The 26,391-nt window shown below is 30.7% G+C and overlaps 1 protein-coding gene across 7 annotated transcripts in view; it reads left to right on the top strand.

Moving 5' to 3' along the window:
* dysc (whirlin protein dyschronic) overlaps positions 1-26,391 on the top strand; it is a 245,466-nt gene that overhangs the window by 184,863 nt on the left and 34,212 nt on the right. For 5 of the 7 annotated variants that reach the window (XM_075304893.1, XM_075304895.1, XM_075304894.1 and 2 more), the window contains exons 5-10: positions 6,482-6,612; positions 11,166-11,455; positions 11,534-11,854; positions 11,934-12,105; positions 12,682-12,792; positions 21,389-21,418. In XM_075304893.1, the coding sequence (XP_075161008.1) occupies positions 6,482-6,612; positions 11,166-11,455; positions 11,534-11,854; positions 11,934-12,105; positions 12,682-12,792; positions 21,389-21,418 (1,055 nt within the window). Of the gene's footprint in view, positions 1-6,481; positions 6,613-11,165; positions 11,456-11,533; positions 11,855-11,933; positions 12,106-12,681; positions 12,793-21,388; positions 21,823-26,391 lie in introns of those variants that run through there. The other 2 variants (XM_075304899.1, XM_075304897.1) reach the window with 2 other exon arrangements.

The following is a 26,391-nucleotide window of genomic DNA, read 5'->3' as shown; positions in this document are numbered from 1 at the left end:
TTAAACACGTAACATAGAATAATTTCTACTTAAAGTCGAGTCTGAATATGGAAATTTAAGTTGTCGTTAGCACGTTTTTAAAGCATGATAGCTCATGAAAAAAAAGCTGAAAAAAAAAGAATAAATTCAAATTTGACTCGGAATCAATACCAAAATCATTAGTGTACAAAATCTTTGGAACCGAACATAGAAATTATATAATAATAATAAATAAATTAATAATAAAGTTTTGAATGTGGTATTATTTTTTTAACATAAAAAAATGCAATAAAAAATTCGTAGTGATAAGATCAAAACAAATCTGCTATTTATTAATGGAAAGGATTTACATTTACGAAAATTGGACAACAATAGGTTTGTATGGGAAATTTTCGAATAAAAGTTATTCAGTATAAACTTGCAAGACAGTTAGAATGGGGTTTATTCTCTTGGGTAATATTAGGAGAAGTGTACACGTTCACGACTTTATCATTAATTCAGTTAAAACGAAATATATTGATATTTTCTAATGCAGTTCTATGTGACATTGTGCAATAAAGGGTGATACGGTCAAAATTTGGTCAATATAAACTTGACGTATTTCTTTCAATTTTGCATTTAAAAAACCTGAACACCCCTCATTTTGAAGGTGTGTTTGTGTAGAATGTTGCTCCTATTTTGATTTTGGAATTCACTCTTCAGTTGTCAAAATGCCGTCCAAGCAAGAAGAGCAGCGTATCAAAATTTTGCTCGCGCATCGCGAAAATCCGAGCTACTCGCACGCAAAGCTGGCAAAATCGCTAAAAGTTTCCAAATCAACCGTTACAAATGTAATTAAAGTGTTTGGGGAACGTTCGTCGACAGCCAGGAAGTCTGGATCGGGGGGAAATCGAAAACCGGAAGCCGCTGAGACGACAAAGAGAGTTGCCGGTAGTTTCAAGCGAAACCCTACCCTCTCTCTCCGAGATGCCGCAAATAAGCTGGGTGTATCGTCTACAACCGTGCATCGAGCCAAAAAACGAGCCGGACTATCGACTTACAAGAAGGTAGTGACTCCAAATCGCGATGATAAATAAAATACGACGGCCAAAGCGCGATCCCGGAGGCTGTACACGACGATGCTGACGAAGTTTGACTGCGTGGTAATGGACGACGAAACCTACGTCCAAGCCGACTACAAGCAGCTTCCGGGACAGGAGTTTTATACGGCAAAAGGAAGGGGAAAGGTAGCAGATATTTTCAAGCACATAAAACTGTCAAAGTTCGCAAAGAAATATCTGGTTTGGCAAGCCATCTGTACCTGTGGCTTGAAAAGCAGCAGTTTCATAGCTTCCGGGACTGTCAACCAAGAAATTTACGTGAAAGAGTGTTTGAATAAACGTCTGCTGCCTTTCCTGAAGAAACACGGTTGTTCCGTACTGTTTTGGCCGGATTTGGCATCTTGCCATTACGGTAAAAAGGCCAGAGCTCCGCTCAATTGAGAAATACTGGGATATTGTCAAGCGGAACCTAAACAAGACCAAAAAACTGCTAAGGCGAGCAGCAGTTCAAGGCAAACTGGCTTTCTGCGGCGAAGAAGGTGGACAAGGTGGCTGTACAAAATCTGATGGCAGGTGTCAAGCGTGAGGCCCGGCAATTCGGATTTGGAAAAGCGAAAGCCTAACTGAATATTTTTCCTGAATTTTATACTAATTGAACTTGAAAAAGAAATTTAATTTGATTTTTTAAATAAACGATTTCACCGATTTACACGCGTTTTCCCTTGACCAAATTTTGACCGTATCACCCTTTATATCGCATATTGGACTTGTTGATGATTAACTAGCTGATAATCGCAAGTTTACTGGGAAAAATGTTTTTACTAGGAAATATAAACGAAGGACTTCAAGTAAAAATTTGTGATAGTAATCAAAATGTATCGAATACGCAAACATAGCTAATATAACTTAGATTTTCTTACAGTCTCACAGAAATGAAAATAAAATGAATACAATTAAAATAATATGCATTTTAAGTGAAATAAAGCCATTAAGTTTGTTAAATTTCAATCAAAAATGTGACTTTTGATACAAAAAAAAATTAGCTTTTTTTCTAGCTATTTTTTAACATTTTTTAGCTTTTTTTGGCTAGTTTTTTGGACAAATCTAGCGGTTTTTGGTGAAACAATTCTGGCAACGCTGGTTCTGTCCCCTTCTCCCAGGACCATCCAACTGGCAGATATGGCAACCTCAAGCATGCAATCATGGATTGTTGATGAATCGGCCATTACTCCCACCGTCTGTCCTATTATCTTTTGATGATTTGTTATGTTTCGTGTTTTCGTCCAATCTCTCAACGTCTTCCAATATCATCGCAGTCATGGCGGCTTCGATTGTGATCTAAACCGCCAGTATCGTCTCCAAGGATCTGGCTGCGATGGTCTTCATTGCCCCAGTTATGACAAGATATATCCGTTGGACCTCTTGTAAAATATCTATGTTGCACTTCCTCTCCATATTATAGATGCGCATGATACGATTGGCCTTCTTACGCTCTCATATATACAGTGCTTCCCCTTGGGATCCGGACACATTTTTAGCACACCGCTCTTCTACGCAGTGCCCAACATTTATGGGCTTTTTCAGACCTCGTTTTGAGGTGGCTCTTTCAATTCAGTTTCCTATCTAAGGTTACTCCCAAGTACTTTTCGGCGAAACACCGTCTTGAGATGATTCACACATTCGTATTCTTGAGAGCTAACCTTACTCTCCAAAATGTCCAATACGGAAAAAATTGCCATTAAAATCTCTGGATTTTAATCCATTGTAGATGGGTTTAACCGTGGGAAGTTTGTGGTCTTTGCAGTATACGACTATTTCTGTCTTTGCTGGATTTACCACCAGAATATACTCCGTCGCCCATTTATCAGTGATCAGTGAAGATGAGAAATTTGCCCTCGTTGCCGAAGCCACGACATCAGCGTATGGTACCACTTTTATCCGTTCATTTTCTAAGAAAACTATAAGGTTGTTTATAGAAACATTTCCAAGCAGAGGTGAGTGATAGAATTATTCCATGGGGAGAGAGCTGACTAGTTCATACAATGCAATCTCATTAGTATCTCCAGCCATAGACCTTATAATACATAGATGATCCACTATTCTCTTAAAAAAAATGTGTCAGTTCCAAAAATTAATTTTCTGACATTTCGTTTTGTTTTTTTCGTAAAGAGTCAGTCCCAAACATTAATTTTCGTGCATTTGCTTTTGTGTTGTTCGTAAAGAGCAATGCTGCTCAAAATTAAATTTCGTATTTTCGCGGTTTTGGTCAAAATTTTTTGTTCAAATATGAACTTTTAATATATTAATTTATTTATAAATCCTCTGTTGCATCATTAACGTTCTAATTTTGCGTAAAATTGGCAAATTATAAAAAGGAAAACGAAAGAGTTTGTAAGCGTGCTCTTATTTATCTCGTTTATTCTTAATCTTCGGAACTGTCAAACATAGTTTGACACCCATGGCTCATCTATGTATTATAAGGTCTATGTCTCCCGCCTCTCCTCACTGGATGTTGCCCAATGACCCTTCGATGTTTTAATGAAACCCGTAGTGAAGTTAGTGGATGCTAATACCTTTCGTAGTCTGGAAGCCTTGGACGTTTTTTATACCCACCACCATAGAATGGTGACGGGGTTATAATAAGTTTGTCATTCCGTTTGTAACGCATCGAAATATCGATTTCCGACTATATAAAGTATATATATTCTTGATCAGGGAGAAATTCTAAGACGATATAACGATGTCCGTCTGTCTGTTGTAATCACGCTACAGTCTTCAATAATGAAGCAATCGTGCTGAAAGTTTGCACAAACTCGTCTTTTGTCCGCAGGCAGGTCGAGTTCGAAGATGGGCTGTATCGGTCCAGGTTTTGATATAGTCCCCATATAAACCGACCTCCCGATTTGGGGTCTTGGGCTTATAGAAACCGTAGTTTTTATCCAATTTGCCTGAAATTTGAAATCTGGAGGTATTTTGTGACCGTAAAGAGGTGTGCCAAAAATGGTGAGTATCGGTCCACGTTTTGGCATAGCCCCCATATAGACCGATCTCCCGATTTTACTTCTTGGGCTTATAGAAACCGCAGTTTTTATTCAATTTACCTGAAAATGGAAATCTAGAGGTATTGTAGGACCACAAATACGTGTGCCAAAAATTGTGAGTATCGCTCCATATTTTGGTATAGCCCCCATAAAGACCCATCTCCCGATTTTACTTCTTTGGCTTATAGAAATCGCAGTTTTTATTCAATTTACCGGAAATTGGACATCTAGAGGTATTGTAGGACCACAAATACGTGTGCCAAAAATTGTGAGTATCGGTCCATGTTTTGGTATGTTCCCCATATAAAACGACCTCCCGATTGGCGTCTTGGGCTTATAGAAACCTTTTTTTTATCCAATTTGTCTGAAATTGGAAATCTAGAGGTATTGTAGGACCACAAATACGTGTGCCAAAAATTGTGAGTATCGGTCCATGTTTTGGTATGTTCCCCATATAAAACGACCTCCCGATTGGCGTCTTGGGCATATAGAAACCTTTTTTTTTATCCAATTTGTCTGAAATTGGAAATCTAGAGGTATTTTAGGACCATAAAGAAGTGTGCCGAAAATGGTGAGTATCGCTCCATATTTTGGTATAGCCCCCATATAGACCGATCTCCCGATTTTACTTCTTGGGCTTATAGAAACCGCAGTTTTTATTCAATTTACCTGAAAATGGAAATCTAGAGGTATTGTAGGACCACAAATACGTGTGCCAAAAATTGTGAGTATCGCTCCATATTTTGGTATAGCCCCCATAAAGACCCATCTCCCGATTTTACTTCTTTGGCTTATAGAAATCGCAGTTTTTATTCAATTTACCGGAAATTGGAAATCTAGAGGTATTGTAGGACCACAAATACGTGTGCCAAAAATTTTGAGTATTGGTCCATATTTTGGTATAGCCCCATATAGACCCATCTCCCGATTTTACTTCTTTGGCTTATAGAAATCGCAGTTTTTATTCAATTTACCTGAAATTGGAAATCTAGAGGTATTGTAGTACCACAAATACGTGTGCCAAAAATTGTGAGTATCGGTCCATATTTTGGTATAGCCCCCATATAAACCGATCTCCCGATTTTACTTCTTGGGCTTATAGAAACCGCAGTTTTTATTCAATTTACCTGAAATTGGACATCTAGAGGTATTGTAGGACCACAAATACGTGTGCCAAAAATTGTGAGTATCGCTCCATATTTTGGTATAGCCCCCATAAAGACCCATCTCCCGATTTTACTTCTTTGGCTTATAGAAATCGCAGTTTTTATTCAATTTACCGGAAATTGGACATCTAGAGGTATTGTAGGACCACAAATACGTGTGCCAAAAATTGTGAGTATCGGTCCATGTTTTGGTATGTTCCCCATATAAAACGACCTCCCGATTGGCGTCTTGGGCTTATAGAAACCTTTTTTTTATCCAATTTGTCTGAAATTGGAAATCTAGAGGTATTGTAGGACCACAAATACGTGTGCCAAAAATTGTGAGTATCGGTCCATGTTTTGGTATGTTCCCCATATAAAACGACCTCCCGATTGGCGTCTTGGGCATATAGAAACCTTTTTTTTATCCAATTTGTCTGAAATTGGAAATCTAGAGGTATTTTAGGACCATAAAGAAGTGTGCCGAAAATGGTGAGGATCGGTCCATATTTTGGTATAGCCCCCATATAGACCGATTTGCCGATTTTACTTCTTGGGCTTCTAGAATCCGAAGTTTTTATCCTATTTGCCTGAAATTGGAAATCTAGAGGTATTTTCGATCTCCCGATTTAACTCCTTGGGTTTCTAGAAACCGTAGTTTTTATCTGATTTGCCTGAAATTGTAAATATTCTGGTATTTTAAGCTCACAAAAACGTGTATCGGATTAGGTTTTTATAGGTCCATTTGGTAATGCCTCCATATAGACCGACTTCACTTCTTGAGGGTGTAGAAGGCGCACTGATGATGAAAATTGCTTGAAACTCAATGTAAAATTTCCAGATTTTACTTCTACAGATTTAAGATTTCAAATCAAGACGTTATTTTATAATTTTCTTGCACACTTACAAGAGATGTTAATGATTCCTCCAAAACTCAAACAAAAATGGTTCTTATAAATCCAGAATCTGATATAGTCCTCATGGATGAAATCTTTAAATTTATCTTCGGGAAGTGTCCTCAAGTCCTCCTGAAATTTCAAAGGAAACCCTAATATTTGGTTCATGGCCGGGCCGAATCTTAAATACCCAGTTTAGTACTACCCAGTTTAGTACTACTACAAAACTCATTCCAAGAGTTGTACTGAGTCCTTCTCAGATTTGCATTGTTGTCCCTGAAAACCGTAAATAAATTGAATAAATAATTAATTTATATTTTAATAAATAATTAATTTTAAATAATATTTGAAATAATGTACTTCTCTTTCTCTCATTTCAGGCCTTGGTGTTTATATTTCACGCATCGAGGAAAATTCAGTAGCTGAAAGAGCGGGTTTACGTCCCGGTGATACTATCCTAGAAGTTAATGGTACTCCATTTACTTCAATTAATCACGAGGAGGCGTTAAAAGTAAGTATGCACCCAGGCTAATTCAATTGCATTTTATCACAAACAATTTAATTACAAATGTAATACTTTACACTACTTTAATTATTATTAACTTTAATATAATACAAACATTCTCATTTGCATCCAACAAACATATGATAGATTTTTTGAATGGCTTTGGTAGATTTGAGTTTCATATATTTTTTCACTAAAGTGTTAGGGAGTCACTATCACCAAGCAAAAAAAGTAATCGAGTTTTGTATGGAGTCGTGGGATTGAAAAATGCAACAGATTTATGCGGACATAGCGCCCCCTCTCGTTAATTAATAAGTTTCAGCAGCTTCTCTTAAAGTTTTCCTGCTGTATTTCACATAAACCAGGAACAGATGTTGGGGCTGGGGCTCTCCTTTCCCTTGTCAGAAACAATGTTTTTTACTTCCATAAGTTCCGGAAGATCCCTATATATATGCCCAGCAAGGGGGGCAACCGCGGTGGAATGGCTAGCATGCCCGCCTTGCATGCAAAGCACCGTGGCTTCATTGGTACCTATTACATTCTCAAATTAATTTTCATTCAGCGCATTTACAGCCGCTGCTAACTTCACATAATCTCTTTAGAGATTAATATGGTAACAATTAATTTCAATAAAATTTGAATGCATGTTCGAAAACAATTGAGCCAGCTTAGACGAAATACGTAATTGGTACCTATTACTAACCCGAATTAAATGTGGGTGTTTTTAGTGAAGCAACGATTTTTTGAGAATTCAGCACTTGATTCTTCTTGGGCAAACTATTCGTTTCAATATCGTTAATTAGTGTCACTGAAATACGTTTCTGCGTTGGAAGTTTGTCTGTCAGTCCGAGAATCCCCTGAGATTCATTCAACGAAATGAACGGACGTGTGTTTTAATATCGGATTAATTAAATTCTCGTAATAAGTACTTATTACGAATTTCAAGTGTGGTGGTACGCTTAGCCATCATGCAGCGAAATTCAAAGTCATCCACGGGGTTGCTAATTTCAGGGCTCAGTGGACGGGTTTCGTCTGAAGTTATAAATTTGGGCAATGACCAAGAGTTAGGGCCAATTAGTCGACCTGTAGACGGGTGGTGACACTTTATCAAGTCGAACGACATTAAAAGAAGGTGATCCTTCACGAAAGAGATTCAAGGAACGCAGAAATGCTTTGAGAAATTAGGATCAGTCGACCCAAGTACGTTGTCAGCTAAGCAAAGCGATTCCTTAAAATGGACTCAAGGAATTCTTGAAGCTGGAAAAAGGAAACGAACGCCGGATGAACTGCCATCTTCGAAACGGCATCAAAGATCGTTTGCCTCAGTTGCAAAAGACAGCCTTGTGACGGCTATAGTTAACAAAGGAGCATTGGATGGTATGGTTCCAAAGCAAAAATTGGGAGGAAATTGAGAATGCGATGTCAGGTGTCTACTCACAGGTGCTAGAAAAGTTTCCCGGATCAAGTCCTCGATGGCAATATGTTGGATGGTATACAGTACGATTTAAGTTAATCGCATTTGCGGACCAAAGGTCTAAGAATTGCTTTAAAGCTGCTTTGATGCTAATTGGTGAAGTTTGGGAAAGAGCCACTTTAGAGTTAGTCGAGAAAAAAGACGTACCGGCTAAACCTAGAGCACATGCATGGATATCTGCAAACCCTCGTGATCCTGAGTCAATATTTAACAGAATGAATGCCCAAACCCTAGGCCTTAAGTTACGGGTTTCATGACATCCATATGAAGGTATACAATAGCGATCAGCCAAAGAATTCCGAAATGGACAAGCCTCCGTTAGATTCAGAAGTGAACAAATCTCCTTGCGAAGCCGAAAGAGATATAAAGATATTGACGAACATCGTATGCGGAAAGTTTCTACAGCCTCAAACCTCATCAAAGCCGAACCGAGGGTTGTTGAGCGAGTCATCGAGGTCTGTGAAGAGGGCATTCTTGATGACTCAATCGAAACGGCTGATGTGACGGTAGTTGAAAAATCTTGATGGTTCTACAGTTCCCCCAAATAAATCTTCACCCTTGTAAGGCAGCCTGTTCTTCCTTAAAAGTTCTGCTGAAGAAAGGGGACATAGATATAATTCTTACTCAAGAACGATATGTATATAAGAAAAAAGATCTGTGAATTAAGAACTCTGGGTTTCAAAGTTTTGCACAATGCCGGTAAAGATATGAATCGAGCATGTCTAATTGCCAAAAAATTCATTGAGCAAATGCAGACACTGTCGTAACCCGTTTAGAGTTAGCCAAATTCAAATATTGGATATCTTCCGTCTAAGGTTAAAGTGGCAGCCCGATTAAGATTCAGGCTCACTTAGACTCATGTGTCGTTTAGACCTTGATTGAGAAATCACTGAAAACAAAGACAACACTCGTTATGAGATGTGATCCAAATGTACATCATCAACATTCAGAGTTATAAATCCATTTAATATCGAGCTCGGATCGACGTTATTGAATGCCCATCATTAACAGATAGTGAGCTTTCAATAAAGTTGCCTAGTTCATGCAATGCGGTCTCAGTAGACCTGCCCTTAGAGTAAGCATGTTTTCGTTTCGAGAGCTATCCTAAATCGATGCTAGTCCTACGATAAATATCTACCATCCTCTCCAGAGTCTTGAGCAGGAATGAGGATAAGATTTATGGGCGGAATTCCTTCGCAATAGAGTGAGAAGCTTTTCCCGAATTAGAGGTATTAAAACGACTTGTTTCCCTCAACTTTCCTGGAATATATGCTAAGATGATACAACCTTTATATATCGCCGGCAACCAAGAGATACTTTTTTCAGTCACTGCTAGTAACTTCGCCGGAGTAATTCCATAAGGTCTAGGGGATTTGAAAGGTCTAAAACTACTTCAAGCCAATTTTATCCTATATTACCCCGATTGGGTAATATAGCACCACACATGAAGTTCTTAATTGGTACCTATTACCAATTCACTTTCAAGATTGTGCCTTGAAACATGGTAAAAATTAAGTTCAATAAAATTTTGTCCGAAGACAAATGATCCACTGTACATACAATTTGTAGTTGGTACCTATTACTAACCCGAATTAAGCCTCTGTAGCTGACGTCGTAAAACTCCAGCGCTTGTCCGAAGACTTTTTTGAGCCAGTTTATGTGAAATTTGTAATTGGTGTCTATTACTTACTCCAGTAAATTTTGAATGTATAGTTAAGCAACTAGTTTTTGAGAATTCATTAGATTGGCGCTTTGGGACCGACAATATCCCATGGACTTTACTTTGGTGACGGTATGTCAGCATATAAGGTTGTTTCAGTGTCATATATGAAGTTCTTAATTTGTACCTATTACGTTCACAAGGTAATTTATTTTAGGTCATTTATAGGCGTTACTATCTTTTAATCGACCCTTAAGCTCTTACCTTGACAAATGACAACAATTACTTTTCGTAAAATGTATTGAGTCAGTTTAGGTGAAATTTGTAATTGGTACCTACTATATCTTATTGGAATTCAGTTTTGAGTTTTAGTTAAGCAACGTGTTTTAGAAGATTCGGAGGTTAATTAGATTGACGCTTTGGGCGTGACAATATCCCAGCATATAAAGTTGTTTTAGCACCTATATATGGTGCTAAAAAGTTCTTAATTGTTACCTATTACGTTTGTAAGTTAATTTATTTTAGGTTATTTATAAGCTCTGCTAGCTTGTGATCGACTCTTAAGATCTTGTCGCAAAACAGGGTAAGGACAATAAAATTTGAATGCTTGTCGGAAGACTATTGAACCACTGTACATGAAATTTGTAATTGGTACCTATTACTAACTCGAGTTAAATTTAGATTTTTGAGCTAGGCAAAGATGATTTTCTACTAGGACGTTCATTAGAAGGCTTAGATCAGTTTTCTGCCTAAATTACGAAGCTGGGTGGGGGCTCGAATTAAATCCATTTATCCGAGTGAATCAATCATGCAATAACTTCATAAACGTAACAGAACTATATCATGATGCTCAAAACACCATTTACATTTACGATTTTTGTAAATAACACTAATTACACTTGGAGAAAAAATTGGCAATAGAATATGTTGTGTATTTCTATACCCTATGTAACTATGATTATAGTTTAGTTTGATATGATTTATCACCAAATGCACCTAAGGACACACTCACACAGTAGCCACGTTGTTCTAGTACACGAAGCCACCGAAGAGAATAAATCTTCAAGCTAATCACCAAAACTTTCAACTCAAGGACATTTATCCTTGCACGTCACTCAAATAAAAGCCAACACAAAGACAAAAACAAGCACTCATTTTACTTTGAGTTTGAGTTATTCCTTCCAAGATTTTCTTGTTATGGAATTTCTTTGGAAGATAATTTTTTATTTTCAGTTTTTTCGCTTTTCTCCTAAGCTAAACTTTTAACTATCTCTATATCTTCCAAAAATTTTGTTAAGTATTTTTTAGTTTTTGTGTGATTATGTTATTCCTCTGTCTTTTTTTGTTGGGTTTTTTCCTCGATATTTCTTCTTTCTCGTCTTCTATCCTTTGTCTCTTCTATTGCCACATTTTTTCTTAACGTAGAGATGTGTGCAGATATTGAAATCACAACGTCAAATCAGTATGACGGTCCGATCACCACCCACGCTTAATTCAACCGCCCCGCTGCATGGTTTTGGACCGCCTTCAAGGGATCCCATGTATGCATCGATGGCTCCCCTGCTCACACAACAGACTGCACTGCCACCGGGTGCCGCCTTAGGGAATACAGGGTCCTTGCCATACCGCCAAACATGTTCTTGGATGGATAGACATGGGAGGCCCGCCTCACCGCCCATGGAATATGGTGGTAGAAGAAGTGATAGAAGGGACAGGTATGGATACTTCTTTGGATTTTCTTCTCCTTAGAGTTCGTGGTTTATTTTACATTTCTCTCTCTGTCTCTCTTACAGAATACGTTGTGTTGAGTTGCTGATAGAACCTGGTCAGTCCTTGGGCCTAATGATACGAGGCGGCGTGGAATATGGTCTGGGTATATTCGTGACGGGCGTTGACAAGGATAGTGTGGCCGATCGTGCCGGTCTTATGGTGGGCGATGAAATCTTAGAGGTCAATGGTCAATCCTTTCAAGATGTCACACATGATGAAGCTGTTAGCCAATTGAAATACCACAAACGTATGTCTTTAGTCATACGTGATGTGGGTAAAGTGCCACATTCCTGTACCTCCATAGAAATGGAGCCATATGATGCTTATAGTCCTACGGGGACAAGGTACTATAATGAAAAACAACAGTGTCCTTTGAACTTTTATATTAAATTTGCAACATTTTCTTTTTTTGTGTTTTTCCAGAGCCCGTCGAAAAGGTCAAATCACCGCCATGGTAGAAGAGAAGGCTCGCTCCCTTCTGCCTCGACATCATTTTGCAAGTCTTTCGTATTATATTGCCGAATATACTGCGAGAGCAATGACCATAGATGCCTTTGTAGCCGTCTTATTAGAAATGTTAGATACATATGAAAAGGTAATTAAAATGGATACAATTTAAATCTCAGGTAAATCCATTAATAAATAGGAAAAACATACAAAAAATATTCGCGAAAAGGATTATGTTAGAGGACCCTGAAATTTTGAAAAAGTTATCTTTTCGACTATTTTTTTATAGATTTAAATAATTTTTTAATTTAATTCAATTCAATTCACTTTAATTTAATTTAATTTAATTTAATTTAATTTAATTTAATTTAATTTAATTTAATTTAATTTAATTTAATTTAATTTAATTTAATTTAATTTAATTTAATTTAATTTAATTTAATTTAATTTAATTTAATTTAATTTAATTTAATTTAATTTAATTTAATTTAATTTAATTTAATTTAATTTAATTTAATTTAATTTCATTTCATTTCATTTCATTTCATTTCATTTAATTTAATGTAACTTAATTTATTTTATTTTATTTACTTTAGATTAATTTAATGTAATTTTATTTAACTTTTAATTCAACTTAATTTAAAATTAAAATTAAAAAAACATAATAAAAAAAAGCCTTTGGACTTTACTTATCTCTCATTTCTTCTTGTTTTCTTTTTAATAGCATACACTAGTGACGGAAATCCGTGAACTTATATTTCCTGAGGATCGCACGAGATACGATGAATTGGTATATCGTAGAGAGCGCGATCCTTATAGTGGCGAAAGATTAAGGGTGAGTAAATATTTAAATATTTTCAATACAATAAATCTTTTGGTCCAGTCGAAACTCAGTTTTAAATCCCCACCAACAATTATGTATAAGAAATTCTTAGAGATCATACGGATGAATGAAATCAGCCATTATGACACTCAAGAAGTCCAGTTTGGGAATCTCTATTTGTATGGGGGCTATTTTTAACTATGTTATAAACATACACACAAAGAGAGCCAAATTTTAGACCATAGAAACTTTCCTTTGACGTGAGGTTTATTCGTTAAAAGCAGTTAAACCCGAGTTTATGGTACAGCGATTGTCTCTAATATTTTATTAGTAAAATGTCGGAAATAACATAAAATTGTAGAATCATATCGGCTTTGAGCGAATTGGCTCTCTTCTGTATGAATTATGGCCTTCAAACGGCTGACAAAAGTCATTGTACACTGAACGAAAATGGCTGTGCGGAATGGGTAAAAAATTCCCGGCGAAGCATCGTCTTGAGATGATCAAAATTTCGGTATATTTTTTTAAAGCCAACCTCTCCAAAAGGCGTCAGTCGGAAATGTCTATCGATTTCAGATTCGGAGTTTTTGGTGGCCATTGAAGCGAGGAACTTCCTTTTTAAGACATTCTTGATTGACGAATTCTAAGTGCAATGGTGCTGAGTTCATGGTTTGGGGCCGAAATTTTTGTTTGCAAATTAAATTTCCAATTTCTGACTTGACTTTCTAGTAGAAATTATGCTATGTTTCAAGTAAAACACGTCTTTTTTCTCTTCTTTTTAAATTTGTAGTCAAGTAAAAAAGTCAAAAAATTTAAATTCATTAATTTTGAAAAATTTTTCAGAATTATTAAAGCCAAGTTGACCTTAATCAAACATCACTTAACTATAATGAAAAACGACTTCATTTAAACTATAACGACTTTTGCTAAGCAAAAGAACATGAAATGGTGAGCTCTTGCACTTTTTGGAACTTCAATGGCTTTGGTTCCAGCTCATTTTTCAATATATGTTGCATCTATTCTCGTGATACGTTAATCTCAAGAGCAAGTTTCCTACCACTGCATCGATCAAATATGGCCTTTACTTTCAGGATCATTTCTGGTGTTGTTACCGTTTTTTGTCCGCATTTGGGACGCGATACAATACTGCCAGTGTCAAGGTAACAAACAATGGCTTGAGAAACAACGACTTCTTCACATTTAAATGCTGGGGGTCTCTAGAGATAGCCATTTGCAGTCTTCCAACCATCATTATCACACTTCCATCACGAATACATTTATTTCTGAATGCAATAGATCAAAATACTTGTGTAAGCTTGTGAACAAGAAAATAAACTATCACCGGAATAAATCTGTCAGCTACAAAATGGGTGGTTCAGAAATGAAAGAAAGCACACAGTAATTTAGAGATTGACCTATTCGAAGGTAAATCTATTGGAACGATATCGACCGATATTTGTGCGGTTACTTACGGATAAATACAGACATCACATCCCAGTAAAAAGCACTTCCAGAAGATGCACTCCTAATGAAGTCTTTATTTTAACTACCCAGGAAGTTCTTTTAATTCAATTTTTATATCTTGGTTTTTTTCATACTTTTAATGGGTAATTTTAACTTTTTTTTGTTTCAAATAGGTTAAAAACAGGGTAAAAATTCATAAAATGGTACAAATCATTTAAATTTTGTCGAAAAAAATGCTAAAGCCAATATGAAAAATTGTGAATGTTTGAAAATATTTGAGGTCGAACGTTTCCCACAAACGTTAGAATCCATTAAAAATTTTAAAAACTTATAAAAATTTGTTTTTGACAAAATATCACAAAATTTTTTTAATTTACATCCAAAACATTGAATTCGGATCACACCTAAAGAAGTGATGCAAATTCAGTGCAACGGCTGTTAAAATGGAGGACTTCCGTCCTATGACAAGCCCATGTTAAATTCATCGCTTCTGCGTCAATTTTGCACCACTTCCGGATCCAAAAAGAACATTTTCATTACTTTTTAGGCGACGCTTTTTTTGCTGGGATGATAATGTTGAACTAAAAATAAAATCTGAAGTGGTCGTATCTAAATTATGAACAGGCATGGATCACTATTTGTGTGGTTGCCTAAATGCCGACATTACACACAAAAATTGTTTTTTCTGATTCAATAACGGAATTAATTGATCCAATTAATTTTTTAATTGAAACGTCTTCAATTACGAAAATGCTAGTATTAATCACACTTTTAATTGGGCATAAAAAATACTTGATTACTAAATTAATTGATTTCATTAGCAAATTTCAATTAATTTTCTATTTGATTCAATTGATAATTTAATTGATGTTGATTGCAAAACTCAATGAAGTTTTTAATTCAGAAACGTAACTATTTTAAATTACTTTCCGAACTGACTTAGTGTTTTTCGTTTGATTAACAGTTGATTGTTTGAAATAAATTTTTAATTAAAAAGTTTGATTAAAATGTTAACAGGTTGGCTGATAAGTCCCCGGTCTAACAAAAAAAAAACACATTTTTTTGTCAAAATTCGTTTTTATTATTCAACATAGTTCCCTTCAAGAGCGATACAACGATTATAACGACCTTCCAATTTTTGATACCATTTTGGTAGTACTCCTTCGGTTTTGCCTCAAAATAGGCCTCAGTTTCGGCGATCACCTCTTCACTGCAGCCAATTTTTTTTCCCCGCGAGCATCCTTTTGAGGTCTGAGAACAAGAAAAAGTCGCTGGGGCCAGATCTGGAGAATACGGTGGGTGGGGAAGTAATTCGAAGTCCAATTCATGAATTTTTGCCATCGTTCTCAATGACTTGTGGCACGGTGCGTTGTCTTGGTGGAACAACACTTTTTTCTTCTTCATATGGGGCCGTTTTGCCGCGATTTCGACCTTCAAACGCTCCAATAACGCCTTATAATAGTCACTGTTGATGGTTTTTCCCTTCTCAAGATAATAGATAAAAATTATTCCATGCGCATCCCAAAAAAACAGAGGCCATTACTTTGCCAGCGGACTTTTGAGTCTTTCCACGCTTCGGAGACGGTTCACCGGTCGCTGTCCACTCAGCCGACTGCCGATTGGACTCAGGAGTGTAGTGATGGATAAAACATCATCCATTGTAACATATCGAAGGAAAAACTCCGCTCAGAATCATAAACACGTTGTTGTTTTTGGTCAAATGTGAGCTCGCGCGGCACCCATTTTGTACAGAGCTTCCGCATATCCAAATATTGATGAATGATTTGACCAACACATTCCTTTGATATCTTTAAGGCCTCTGCTATCTCGATCAACTTCATTTTACAGTCATTCAAAATCATTTTGTGGATTTTTTTGATGTTTTCGTCGGTAACCACCTCTTTTGGCCTTCCACTGCGTTCACTGTCCTCCGTGCTCATTTCATCACGCTTGAATTTTGCATACCAATCAATTATTGTTGATTTCCCTGGGGAAGAGTCCGGAAACTCATTATCAAGCCAATTTTTTGCTTCCACCGTATTTTTTCCCTTCAGAAAACAGTTTTTTATCTAAATACGAAATTCTTTTTTTTTTTCCATTTTTTTTTCACAATAACAAAAGTTCCTTCACAAAAGACGCTCTATCTTACAAACTAATTGACTTACAGACGTCAAATTTTGACACGAATCATTTGAAGGTTGGTACTATATAAAAATAATATGCATTTAATACTAGCGACGCCATCTATATGTCAGACCGGGGACTTATCAGCCAACCTGTTAATTGGACCAATTAATTTTTTGATCAAAAGTTTTTTTAAATTTTCAATCATTGACTTAATTAACACAATATTTCTTTCTTAATTAACAAGTTAATTGTATCAATTAATTTATTAATTAAAAAGCACTTTCAACTTCAATAAACTTTTTAATTGGAAATATTTTGGTGATATTTTTTTCTGTGTAGATAAAAATCGGTGGATTGAAAGAGAAACGACAATTCGGGGCGTTCAGGAAATAATAAATCGGGAATAGATCTACATGAGGAAAGGCTTAATACTGGCACTATGTACAAAATTTCAGACGAATCTGATGAGAAGTAAAGATTCAGTTCGCTCGAGACGTCACAATTTTGGGGCTATATCCCCATATATAATAAACCAAATGCATCAATATTTGTGCACGCCAAATCAACACCATTAGGGTGGCTTTGAAATGTCACCAACATTACTGAGAGGTGATAATCCACCGCTGAAAAACATTTTAATGTTTGGTCGAATCTGGGATTGAACCCATGAAATTTTGACAAAATTTTCTATAGAAATAAAATTTTGACAAAATTTTCTATAGAAATAAAGTTTTGACAAATTTTTCTATAGAAATAAAACTTGGACAAAATGCTGTATAGAAATAAAATTTTGACAAAATTTTCTATAGAAATAAAATTTTGACAAAATTTTCTATAGAAATAAAATTTTGACAAAATTTTCTATAGAAATAAAAGTTTGACAAAATGTCTAGAAATAAAATTTTGACAAATTTTTCTATAAAAATAAAATTTGGACAAAATGTTGCATAGAAATAAAATTTTGACAAAATTTTCTATAGAAATAAAATTTAGACAAAATTTTCTATAGAAATAAAATTTAGACAAAATTTTCTATAGAAATAAAATTTTGACAAATTTTTCTATAGAAATAAAAATTTGACAAATTTTTCTATACAAATAAAATTTGGACAAAATTTTCTATACAAATAAAATTTTATTAATTTTCTTTTTATTCGACCTTTTATCAATATATAATGAAATGATTAGTCAAGCTCGAGGTCTTTATGTTTTTATTTATTTACTGTGATATTAGACCTAAGATCTTGACCAAATATGTGGACGACCTCTTTGGAATAATTAAAACTAGTGCAATAGATAAAATCTTGACGAAATTCAATAGTTTTGACGCAAATATAAAGTTTACAATAGAAAAAGAAGAAAACGGCTCCCTACCGTATTTGGATATGCGGCTATCAAGAGACAAGAATAACATACTAATTGACTGGTACCAGAAACCTACATCTTCGGGAAGATTACTGAATTATTATTCCAAACATCCGAAACGAATTATCATAAATACTGCACATAACTTCATCGAAAGGGTCATAAACACGAGCGACAAACGGTTCCATAAACAAAACAAACAGAAAATAATCAGAATATTACAAGACAACAGCTTCCCACAAAATACAATAAATCAACTTCTAAAGAGAAAAATACAGACATTTCCAAAAGACAAAGAACCACGAATTTACAAATCGGTCATTTACGTACCTAAACTTTCGGAAAGATTTGAAAATTCAGAATGTATAGATAAATCAAAATATAAAATTGCCCACAAGACTTCAAATACACTTCAATCTCTATTTACGAACACCAAATTAAAAGTTGGCAAACTGGACAAATCAAATGTTATTTACAAAATAGAATGCAACGGCGATGGCCTAACACAATGTCCAAAAATTTATATTGGAACCACAAAGAACAAACTAAAATCTAGATTAGCAGGACACAAATCAGATATAAAATTAAGAAACAGAAATACAAACCAAAAAACGGCATTAGCAGAACACTGTGCAAGAGAAAAGCATGAACCAGACTTAGAAGGAGTGAGAGTGATAGATAACGAGATAAATTACAATAAGAGACTTACATTAGAAACATTACACATCATCAACACAACAACAACAAAACGTATGAACCACAAAGCAGACATAGAGGGATGTGCAAGCAACTATCGCTTGTTGGTTCAACGAATGAACAAAGTCCAATAACGCATAGAAGACGTCAGTGACAAAACAAACGGAGACCGAACAGGTTGATAAATAAACTTTAAGTTTTGCTTGTGTTTTTTGTACTATTGTTAATGTAAGTGAAAAAAGAGAATTCAATGTAAAAGAATGTAAACATGCTTGGCTTATTACGTATTTGTTTTATGTTATTTTGATAGGTTGTCTTGAAAATGCCTTACATATTAAGGCGAAATATCGACAAATAAAAAACATAAAGACCTCGAGCTTGACTAATCATTTCATTACAAATAAAATTTTGACAAAATTTTCTATACAAATAAAATTTTGACAAAATTTTCTATAGAAATAAAAATTTGACAAATATTTCTATAGAAATAAAAATTTGATAAATTTTTCTATAGAAATAAAATTTTGACAAAATTTTCCATAGAAATAAAATGTTGAAAAAATTTTGTATAGAAATAACATTTTGGCAATTTTTTTTATAGAAATAAGATGTTGACAAATTTTTCTATAGAAATAAAAATTTGACAAATTTTCCTATAGAAATAAAAATTTGACAAATTTTCCTATAGAAATAAAAATTTGACAAATTTTTCTATAGAAATAAAAATTTGACAAATTTTTCTATAGAAATAAAAATTTGACAAATTTTTCTATAGAAATAAAATTTGGACAAAATTCTGTATAGAAATAAAATTTGGACAAAATGCTGTATAGAAATAAAATTTTGACAAAATTTTCCATAGAAATAAAAATTTGACAAATTTTTCTATAGAAATAAAATTTTGACAAATTTTTCTATAGAAATAAAAATTTGACAAATTTTTCTATAGAAATAAAATTTGGACAAAATGCTGTATAGAAATAAAATTTTCACAAATTTTTCTATAGAAATAGAATTTGGACAAAATGTTGTATAGAAAAAAGATTTTGACAAATTTTCTATAGAAATAAAATTTTGACAAAATTTTCTATAGAAATAAAATTTTGACAAATTTTTCTGTAGAAATAAAATTTTAACAAATTTTTCTATAGAAATAAAATTTTGACAAATTTTTCTAGAGAAATCAAATGTTGACAAAATTTTCTATAGAAACAAAATTTTAATTTTGACAAAATGTTGTATAGAAATAAAATTTTGACAAATTTTTCTGTAGAAATAAAATTTTAACAAATTTTTCTATTGAAATAAAAATTTGACAAATTTTTGTATAGCAATAACATTTTGAAAAAATTTTTATAGAAATAAAATGTTGACAAATTTTTCTATAGAAATAGAATTTGGACAAACTGTTGTGTAGAAATAAAATTTTGACAACATTTTCTATAGAAATAAAATTTTGACAAAATTTTCTATAGCAATAAAATTTTGACAAAATTTTCTATTCAAATAAAATTTTGACAAAATTTTCTATAGAAATAAAAATTTGACAAATATTTCTATAGAAATAAAAATTTGATAAATTTTTATATAGAAATAAATTTTGACAAAATTTTCCATAGAAATAAAATGTTGAAAAAATTTTGTATAGAAATAACATTTTGGCAATTTTTTTTATAGAAATAAGATGTTGACAAATTTTTCTATAGAAATAAAAATTTGACAAATTTTCCTATAGAAATAAAAATTTGACAAATTTTTCTATAGAAATAAAAATTTGACAAATTTTTCTATAGAAATAAAAATTTGACAAATTTTTCTATAGAAATAAAATTTGGACAAAATTCTGTATAGAAATAAAATTTGGACAAAATTTTCTATAGAAACAAAATTTGGACAAAATGCTGTATAGAAATAAAATTTTGACAAAATTTTCCATAGAAATAAAAATTTGACAAATTTTTCTATAGAAATAAAATTTTGACAAATTTTTCTATAGAAATAAAAATTTGACAAATTTTTCTATAGAAATAAAATTTGGACAAAATGCTGTATAGAAATAAAATTTTCACAAATTTTTCTATAGAAATAAAATTTTGACAAAATGTTGTATAGAAATAAGATTTTGACAAAATTTTTTATAGAAATAAAATTTTGACAAAATTTTCTATAGAAATAAAATTTTGACAAATTTTTCTGTAGAAATAAAATTTTAACAAATTTTTCTATAGAAATAAAATTTTGACAAATTTTTCTGGAAATAAAATTTTGAAAAATTTTTCTATAGAAATAAAATATTAACAAATTTTTCTATAGAAATAAAATTTTGACAAAATGTTGTATAGAAATAACATTTTGACAAAATTTTCTATAGAAATAAAATTTTGACAAAATTTTCTATAGAAATAAAATTTTGACAAATTTTTCTGTAGAAATAAAATTTTAACAAATTTTTCTATAGAAATAAAATTTTGACAAAATTTTCTATTGAAATAAAATTTTGACAAAATTTTCTATAGAAATAAAATTTTGACAAATTTTTCTATAAAAATAAAAATTTGACAAATTTTTCTATAGAAATAAAATTTTGACAAAATGTTGTATAGAAATAAAATTTTGACAAATTTTCTACAGAAATAACTTTTTTTTCAAAGATTTCAAGAGAAATAAAATTTGAACAAAAATTTCTAAAAAATAAAATTTTGACAAAAAATATTGTTTTTTGTTTGGTACTTATTTAGTAAATTTTTCTCCAAATTTTGGTAGATTATTTCTGGCTTGATTGGCAACGGTGGTCACAATAGCAGATTTATTGTGAATAACTCTTTGAGTAATTCCAGATCTATTGCGATTTTATCTAAAACCGTAAACCATAATCGTATTTTCAAACACCTTCGCCATTTCATTATCCTCTTTATTGTTTGTTTGTTTGTATTTTCTTTTTTTGTTCTCATTTTAGCGTAAAGGAGAGAGTGCACGCGATTTGCCGGTAAGCTTTTTAGAAGATTTATTCTACGACACAGACACTATATACTATTAGTTGAGCAAAATAAAACCAAAAACACAATAAACAATCGAATACTACTACTAACCATATACTAACCAAAGCAAACCAAAACAGAACTAACAGTCAAGCAATTAATCAAGCAAACAATCAATCAAACAGTCAATCAATCAATCAACCAATTAGCCTTATATTGTAATACTATAGTCAAACTAACAACAATACTAAACTACTATTCCTAAACCTAAATACCATTCCAATTAATTAATTTACAATTCTTCGATTAAAAAAAAAGAAAAAAAAACAAAAGAAGAAAAATAATAAATATTGGATAATTTTTTCCAAACAATATTGCCTTAATACAAAACAGAGAAAAACAAAATGCAAATATATTTTCAATTTAATTCTATATAAATATTTAAATATATATAGATAAACTTATAATAGAATCTATAAATAGTTAAAATTCAAAAACAATAATTATATTTATATTAAAGTACTACATTTAATTAAAAAAAAAATTATATATTTATTAAACCATAAGAGCATGTTAAAAGTTTAAAATTTTGTATATGTAATTTGTGTGTTTGTAATTTGTAAATGAATTTGTATGCAATGAAATAAAACTAATTGAATTTATTTTTCCTTAGAAAATTTAAACAATATATTTGTGTTTTTTATTTATACATTTTTTTTCAATTTGGAATTAAATTATATGTAATCTAGTTTGAAAATTTTTGTTGCTTACTTTGTTATACTCTACACCACAATTGAGGTATAAAAGAGAGGGTATTTTTTTATACGACAACATTTTAATATATTATTGCTAAAATACTCGAATATGAGGTTAGGTAGGTTAAAGTGGCATCCCGATTTATTTCAGGCTCACTTAGACTATTTAGTCCATTATGATACATAAAATAAAAATACCCATTACATATAGACACTATTTAAAGCTATGTGCTCCTAAAATTCGGTTACGAACATTTTGTCAACATTTTATTTCTATAAAAAATTTTGTCAAAATTTTATTTCCATAACAAATTTAGTCAAAATCTTTTTTTGCAATATAAAATGCTGTCAAAATTTTGTCTCTATCAAAAATTATGACAAAATATTATTTCTTTTAAAAAATTTGTCAAAAATGTATTTCTATAAACAATTTTGTCAAAATTTTATATCTAAAGAAAATTTTGTCAAAAATGTATGTCTATAGAAAATTTTCTCAAAATTTTATTTCTGCAGAAAATGTTGTCAACATTTTATTTCTATAGAAAATTTTGTCAAAATTTTATATCTATAGAAAATTTTGTGAAAAATTTATATCTATAGAAAATTTTTTCAAAATTTTATTTCCTTAGAAAATTTATTTGTATAGAAAATTTTGTCAAAATTTTATTTCTATAAAAAATGTTGTTTTATTTCTATAGAAAATTTTCCCAAAATTTTATTTCTTTAGAAATTTTTAACAATTTTATTTCTGTAAAAAATGTCGAGAAATTTCAATTTCTATATACAATTTGTTTATAATCTTATTTCTTTAGAAAATTTTGTCCAAAATTTATTTCATAGAAAATTTTGTCAAAATTTTATTTCTATAGAAAATTTTGTCAAAACTTTATTTCTATAAAAAAATTTGGCCAAAAGTTTATTTCTGTAAAATTTTTTTTCAAATTTTTTTTTCTATATAAAATTTTGTCTATTTTATATCTATAGAAAATTTTGTGGAAAATTTATTTCTACAGAAATTTTTTTCAAAATTTTATTTCCTTAGAAAATTTATTTGTATAGAAAATTTTGTCAAAATTTTATTTCTATAAAAAATGTTTTTTTATTTCTATAGAAAATTTTGTCAAAATGTTATTTCTATAGAAAATTTTCCCAAAATTTTATTTCTTTAGAAATTTTTAACAATTTTATTTCCGTACAAAATGTCGAGAAATTTTAATTTCTATATACAATTTCTTTATAATCTTATTTCTTTAGAAAATTTTGTCCAAAGTTTATTTCATAGAAAATTTTGTCAAAATTTTATTCTATAGAAAATTTTGTCAAAACTTTATTTCTATAAAAAATTTGGTCAAAAGTTTATTTCTGTAAAAAATTTTGTCAAATTTTTATTTCTATATAAATTTTTGCTAAATTTTATTTCATAGAAAATTTTGTCGAAATTTTACTTCATAGACAATTTTTTCAAAATTATATTGCTATAAAAAATTTTGTCCACATTTTATTTCTATAGAAAATTTTGTCCACATTTTATTTCTATAGAAAATGTTTGTCAAAATATTATTTCTATAGAAAATTTTGCCAAAATTTTATTAGTATAGAATATTTAGTCAAAATATTATTTCTATAGAACATTTTGTCAAGATTTAATTTCTATAAAAAATTTGGTCAAAAGTTTATTTCTGTAAAAAATTTTCTCAAAATTGTATTTCTATATAAAATTTTGACTAAAATTGTATTGCTATAAAAAATTTGTCCACATTTTATTTCTTTAGAAAATGTTTGTTAAAATGTTATTATAGAAAATTTTGTCAAAATTGTATTGCTATAAAAAATTTGTCCACATTTTATTTCCATAGAAAATGTTTGTCAAAATATTGTTGCTATAGAAAATTTTGTCAAATGTTTATTAGTAAAGAAAATTTAGTCAAAATTTTATTTCCATAGAAAATTTTGTCAACAGTTTACTTCTATAAAATAATTTTATTTCTATATAAATTTTTGCCTAAATTTTATTTCATAGAACATTTTGTCAACATTTTATTTCATAGAAAATTTTGTCAAAATTTTATTTCATAGAAAATTTTTCCAAAATTTTATTTCTATAGATAATTTTGTCCACATTTTATTTCTATAAGAAAAAGTTGTCAAAATCTTATTCGATGGAAATTTTTGTCAAAATTTTATTCCTGTAGAATATTTTTTCAAAATTTTATTTCATAGAAAATTTTTTAAAAATTTTATTGCTATAAAAAATTTTGTCCACATTTTACTTCTATAGAAAATTTTGTCAAAATTTTATTTCTATAGAAAATGTTGTCAAAATTTTATTTCTATAGAAAATCGTGTACAAATTTAATTTATGTAGAAGATTTTGTTAAAATTTTATATTTATAAGAAAAAGTTGTCAAAATCTTATTCGATGGAAATTTTTGTCAAAATTTTATTCCTGTAGAATATTTTGTTAAAATTTTATTTCTGTAGAAACTTTGTCAAAATTTAATTTCAATAGAAAATTTTGTCAAAATTTTATTAGTATAGAAAATTACGTCAAAATTTAATTTCAATAGAAAATTTTGTCAAAATTTTATTAGTATAGAAAATTTAGTCAAAATTTTATTTCTATAGAAAATTTTGTCAAAATTTTATTTCTATAGAAAATTTTGTCAAAATTTTATTTCTATAGAAAATCGTGCCCAAATTTAATTTATGTAGAAAATTTTGTCAAAATTTTATTTCTATAAGAAAAAGTTGTCAAAATCTTATTCGATGGAAATTTTTGTCAAAATTTTATTCCTGTAGAATATTTTGTCAAAATTTTATTTCTATAGAAAATTTTGTCAACAGTTTACTTCTATAAAAAAATTGGTCAAAATTTTATTTCTATATAAATTTTTGCCTAAATTTTATTTCATAGAACATTTTGTCATAATTTTATTTCATAGAAAATTTTGTCAAAATTTTAATTCATAGAAAATTTTGTCAAAATTTTATTTAATAGAAAATTTTTTCAAAATTTTATTGCTATAAAAAATTTTGTCCACATTTTTTTTCTATAGAAAATTTTGTCAAAATTTTATTTCTATAAAAAATTTGGTCAAAATTTTATTAGTATAGAAAATTTAGTCAAAATTTTATTTCTATATAAAATTTTGACAAAATTTTATTTCTATAGGAAATCGTGTCCAAATTTAATTTATGTAGAAGATTTTGTCAAGATTTTATTTTTATAGGAAAAAGTTGTCAAAATCTTACTCGATGGAAATTTTTGTCAAAATTTTATTCCTGTAGAACATTTTGTCAAAATTTTATTTCATAGAAAATTTTTTCAAAATTTTATTGCTATAAAAAATTTTGTCCACATTTTATTTCTATAGAAAATTTAGTCAAAATTTTATTTCTATATAAAACTTTGTCACAATTTTATTTCTATAGAAAATCGTGTCCAAATTTAATTTATGTAGAAGATTTTGTAAAAATTTTATTTCTATAAGAAAAAGTTGTCAAAATCTTATTCGATGGAAATTTTTGTCAAAATTTTATTGCTGTAGAATATTTTGTCAAAATTTTATTTCTGTAGAAAACTTTGTCAAAATTTAATTTCAATAGAAAATTTTGTCAAAATTTTATTAGTATAGAAAATTTAGTCAAAATTTTATTTCTATAGAAAATTTTGTCAAAATTTTATTTCTATAGAAAATTTTGTCAAAATTTTATTTCTATAGAAAATTTTGTCAAAATTTTATTTCTATAGAAAATCGTTCCCAAATTTAAATTATGTAGAAAATTTTGTCAAAATTGTATTTCTATAAGAAAAAGTTGTCAAAATCTTATTCGATGGAAATTTTTGTCAAAATTTTATTCCTGTAGAATATTTTGTCAAAATTTTATTTCTATAGAAAATTTTGTCAAAATTTTATTTCTATGGAAAATTTTATCAAAATGTTATTTCTATGGAAAATTTTCTCAAAATTTTATTTCGATGTGTCAAAATTTGGACTTATAAACACCATATTCGGTACACTTGTTGTTGGCGTTTGAATTTCAAGCAAATCGGTTAAAAACACCGATTTCTAGAATACCAATAAAGTAAATCGGGAGATCGGTGTATATAAGGGCTAAATCAAAATTCGGACCTCTTCACACCAGATACGGCACTCCTTTTTCTATGTCTTAAATACGTTTAGCGTTTGAATATCATTATATTTTGAATTTCAAATCTGATAAAA

This window comes from Haematobia irritans, chromosome 4, assembly GCF_050003625.1.
Source record: "Haematobia irritans isolate KBUSLIRL chromosome 4, ASM5000362v1, whole genome shotgun sequence".
Taxonomy (NCBI): Eukaryota; Metazoa; Arthropoda; class Insecta; order Diptera; family Muscidae; genus Haematobia; species Haematobia irritans.
This window is presented reverse-complemented; position numbering and strand designations above follow the sequence as displayed.